This window comes from Etheostoma spectabile, chromosome 19, assembly GCF_008692095.1.
Source record: "Etheostoma spectabile isolate EspeVRDwgs_2016 chromosome 19, UIUC_Espe_1.0, whole genome shotgun sequence".
Classification (NCBI taxonomy): domain Eukaryota; kingdom Metazoa; phylum Chordata; class Actinopteri; order Perciformes; family Percidae; genus Etheostoma; species Etheostoma spectabile.
The window spans coordinates 6,445,021-6,449,187 of NC_045751.1; the positions used below are offsets into that span (position 1 = coordinate 6,445,021).

At 40.9% G+C, this 4,167-nt stretch overlaps 1 protein-coding gene across 4 annotated transcripts in view; it reads left to right on the forward strand.

The window, feature by feature from the left end:
- Nucleotides 1-4,167, forward strand: part of tspan5a (tetraspanin 5a) — a 27,604-nt gene that overhangs the window by 15,295 nt on the left and 8,142 nt on the right. For 2 of the 4 annotated variants that reach the window (XM_032544352.1, XM_032544353.1), the window contains exons 7-8: nt 526-642; nt 758-819. In XM_032544352.1, coding sequence (XP_032400243.1) covers nt 526-642; nt 758-819 — 179 coding nt within the window. Of the gene's footprint in view, nt 1-525; nt 643-757; nt 820-3,609 lie in introns of all 4 variants that reach the window. The other 2 variants (XR_004336406.1, XM_032544351.1) reach the window with 2 other exon arrangements.

Sequence of the window (4,167 nt, forward strand, 5' to 3'; positions counted from 1 at the left end):
TTTTTTAAAAAAAAAAAAAAAAAAAAAAAAACAAAAAAAAAAGTCTATGTTGGAGTACAGTTTATTTAAAACTACATTCATTCTATTTAGCATTAGCAGTTATCGAATTGGTTTTATTTAAGAGTATCTAGTGATATTTATCAATTGTGTAACGTTTTGACATTTAAATTAATTAATTATTACATTAATTATCGTCATTACAGTGACCAGCCCCGGTGCAAATGAGTTGCTACAGAGCTAATTAAGACTCGTTCTGCTCACAGCTCTCGTCGGATGTCTCAGTATGGACGTATGTTCAGAAGAGCCTCGGCGCCTGGAGACCTTCGAGACTCAGAAATCTAGTGGCATATGCCTCATTCCTGAAGATCCACGTTTTTTAACCCTCCGATTGTCCCTCCTTGGCTAATACAACTGTATGGAGGGGAAGTGCTTGTATCAAGCTCTGTCTTATATTGAATCCCAAATGAATGACAAGGCAAACGTAAAGATGATGACAGGACGTTGTGTTGATCCCCCCCCCCCCAGGACTCGGAGCAGAAGGACTACATCAACGTGAAAGGCTGCGTGCCGCAGTTTGAGAAGTGGCTGCAGGACAACCTCACCCTGGTGGCCGGGATCTTCATCGGAGTTGCACTACTGCAGGCCAGACCCCATGTTTAACCTTCACGATGATCCCGAACAAAACCCCAAAAGCATCATTTCACATTCTCGTCTTTTTACATAGTCTAATTTTGCCAATATTTTCTTTCGTCCACAGATCTTTGGGATTTGTTTGGCCCAAAACTTAGTGAGTGACATCGAAGCCGTGCAGGCGAGCTGGTGAGAAACTGATCTTTACTTCTTGTCCTTGAGTCCAGTGTCTCACCTGTCCTCATACGAACAGCATTGTTTTTGTGAAGCCCACTTCCCTTGATTTGCACCCATCTGCTCCTACTTTTCCATTTCACAACATAAGGTATTTCTTTGTCGTAGAGAAATGCCGGCCCATGTTGGAGACACATGATGGCTATGTTTAAGATTTTAAAGTTCCAGTTTAACCCTTGTGTTGTCTTTGGGTCAAATTTGACCCATTTTCTAAATTTCGATCTCTAATTTTCTAATTTTGATCAATAATAACATGGATGATTCCATACGACGCGTCTCGTAATCACGACAAAAGATCGGATCGCAACTTTCTTTCACAATTTTGTGTGTTTTGTTAAATTTTTAAGTTTTGTAACTTATCGTTGACATATACCCCTTCTTTGATTATCCTTCCTTTTTAATATTAATGTAAATAATTCAGAATTCCTGCTTTTTTAACTGTAGATTTAGGTACAATTTCCTAAAAAAAAGTAGTTAATAGTCAATGAATTACATAAAAGAAGTGTAAAACCATATAAGTTGGTGTTGGTATTCAGATACTGTAGTGAAAATAAGCTTTATATGTAAAAGAAAAAGCATCAAAACATTGAAAAAAGGGCCTAAATTGTTAAAAAAAGAGACAAAGATGCCATGAAAAGTGTTTATTTTCACCTGGGAGGATAACACGGTTGAATGGAAGACAACACAAGGGTTAAAGTAATGATTCTTGTCTGTGGATTTCATATTTTCATGATTTGCTAATTTAGTTTGGCTTACAGTAGATACAATTAGCAGTGCTCTGAATAATGTGAAGTATGTTGGCATTAGCCGTTTGTACGCACATTTTGAAGTATCGCGTTAGAAACGCTCGATGGAAACATCAGGATTCCATAAAACTTCCTTTTGCCTTTGTGAAAAACAAGATGATTCTCTAAATAGGATTTGGAAACGCCTTTCCTGGATAAGTTCTGCCACAGCGGAAATTAACTGGATCAGGACAGATCAGCTGTTTCCACTTCCTCCGTCTTCCTAGATATTCCATTGATTTGTCTTTGTCTCCGGACAGCATGAACCACGGCCAAAACTAGCCGTCTTGAACCAAATTCCAGACAACCTCTCCCCAAGTTTCCGTCTCGACGGTCAAAAGCGACTTGTTTTGTTTCCAGTTAGCGAACCAGTTGATGGACTCCTGCCTCACTGCAACCTTTCGAAGGTTGCTTAAAATTGGCTTAAAGGGTAACTAGCGTCTTTTTTTTCAGCCTGGACCCCATTTTCCCATGTTTTCATGTCAATCTTTGACACCGGTCCAGTATTAAGAGAGATCGCTGCAGCGAAACAAGCTACAATGTTAAATTATTAGGATTATTGCCCAGCTTGTATTTACAAATGTCTGACAACATTATGGAAAGGATTTCAATGGAGGTTGACCTTTCTGTTAAAGAGTAAGATCCTTTTTTAAAACCTAAAAACTTCCACAAAATTGCCTTTGTTAAACCCACCAGACTCCATATAAATAAACAGACACATTTGGCTTTGTAAAATACACTTAATTCACTGTCTACAGAAACAACATCAAACTACGAAAAGCCGTTTTTGCTCGACTTTCCACTTTTACAACCATCACAACTCTAGTTTTGGTTGAAATGAACGCATAGTTTACAGATTTTACATGTGAAAAAAGGTTGGCTCTACACACACTAAAAGTGTTGCTTTTTTAAATGGAGTCTGGTGGGTTTAGTGCTAGCGACTTCAGAGCTGTTCCTGGTTTAACAGAAAGGTCTCAAAGAGGTCTTAAACGTCTGTCTCGGTAGGGATCCTTCCCATAATGTTGTCAGACGCTTAGAATATTAATCTGAGTCTGTCAGTGGCAAAACAAGCACTTCTATATGGTAAATACAAGCTGGACAGTTGCCCTATTATTAACTTACCGACCGCAGTGTTCTCTCTTAATACTGGACCGATGTCAAAGATCGTTGTTGTTATCAGTCACTTAGACACAAAAACATAGGAACATAGGGTCCAGTTGATTTAAAAAAGAAAAAAAAAAGAAGGTAATTACCCTTTAACGATAAAATGGAAACACGGCTATTAATTGTTACTAACGTCCCCGAGAGACACCAGAGTCCTTTTTCTTAACTCAAACATAACTATATTGTTCCTAATCAGCCAAAAACAATAGTCTAAATCAGGGGTCTTCAACGTTCTCCAGGCCAAGGACCCCCAAACTGATGGCGAAGAAGGTGGAGCGGGGACCCCCACTGATATCTATTGGATAACATTGTGTTATATCAAAACTGGTCCTATAGTGCAATGTGTGCCAGGGATGACTGAAAGTACATCTTCTGCCTCGCCATTTATCTGTTTATGCAGGGTGTGGATTCCTGTTTAATGTGGATTTAAAAGGACATTTCAATAGTGGGAAAAATATTTGAAAAAGATAATTCACCAAAACTTTCGCGACCCCTGACAAGTAACTCCCGTGGACCCCTAAGGGTCGCGGACCCCTGTGAAGACACGATGGTCTAAAATTTACGTTGTCTCCAAGAAGAAGGCGTTTTTAGCAAAGTTTTTTTGTGCCCAATAATCCTATTGTTCCACAAGATCCACATCTGTACAGTAACAGGTATATGTTGTTAGGCCCACGATTGATATATCTGTTGCTCAAGGTCACGCTGGGGGGGGGGGGGGGGGGGGGGGGGGGGGTACTAAGCTTTACCATCACAATGCCAAAACTCACCTCATTCTTCCTCCTCCATGCTCCGTCAGGGTGCCCCCTCCTTTCTCCATGCGTCGCCTCCCACCACACCCCGGCAAGAAAGCCTCGGCGTACTACTCGTGAGCCGGAGAAAACGCACGCGCCGCGTGTGTGTGTGTCTGTAGCCGGTGGGTGTGATGGATCCATGTGGTCGCTGTTGTCTCTTCAGCTTTGCCGTAGTTTGGTAGATGATCTCTGTTTAGTGTTGTGTTGTCTTCCATTTCAGGTCTGAGTCTGTAAACTTAGAGCTGCTAGGTGTTTATTCGACCCTTACAGTGCTCCACGGGGGGGAAAGTGAACTGCTGGAGTCAGTTTTTAACCCTTGTGTTGTCCTCCCGGGTCAAAAACGGACAAAAATGGACATTTTCATCCCCTTTTCTGACTTTTTTTTGTTTTGTTTTCACTAACACCACCTTACTACCACTAGTCAGGGCTGTAGTCAAGACCACCTTAGTCAAGTCCAAGACAAGTCCAAAACCAAAGAGGTTCGAGTCCAAGAAAAGACTGAGTCCAAAAAGGTTTGAGTCCGAGTCAAGATCGAGTCCAAAATGGTTTGAGTCCGAGTCAAG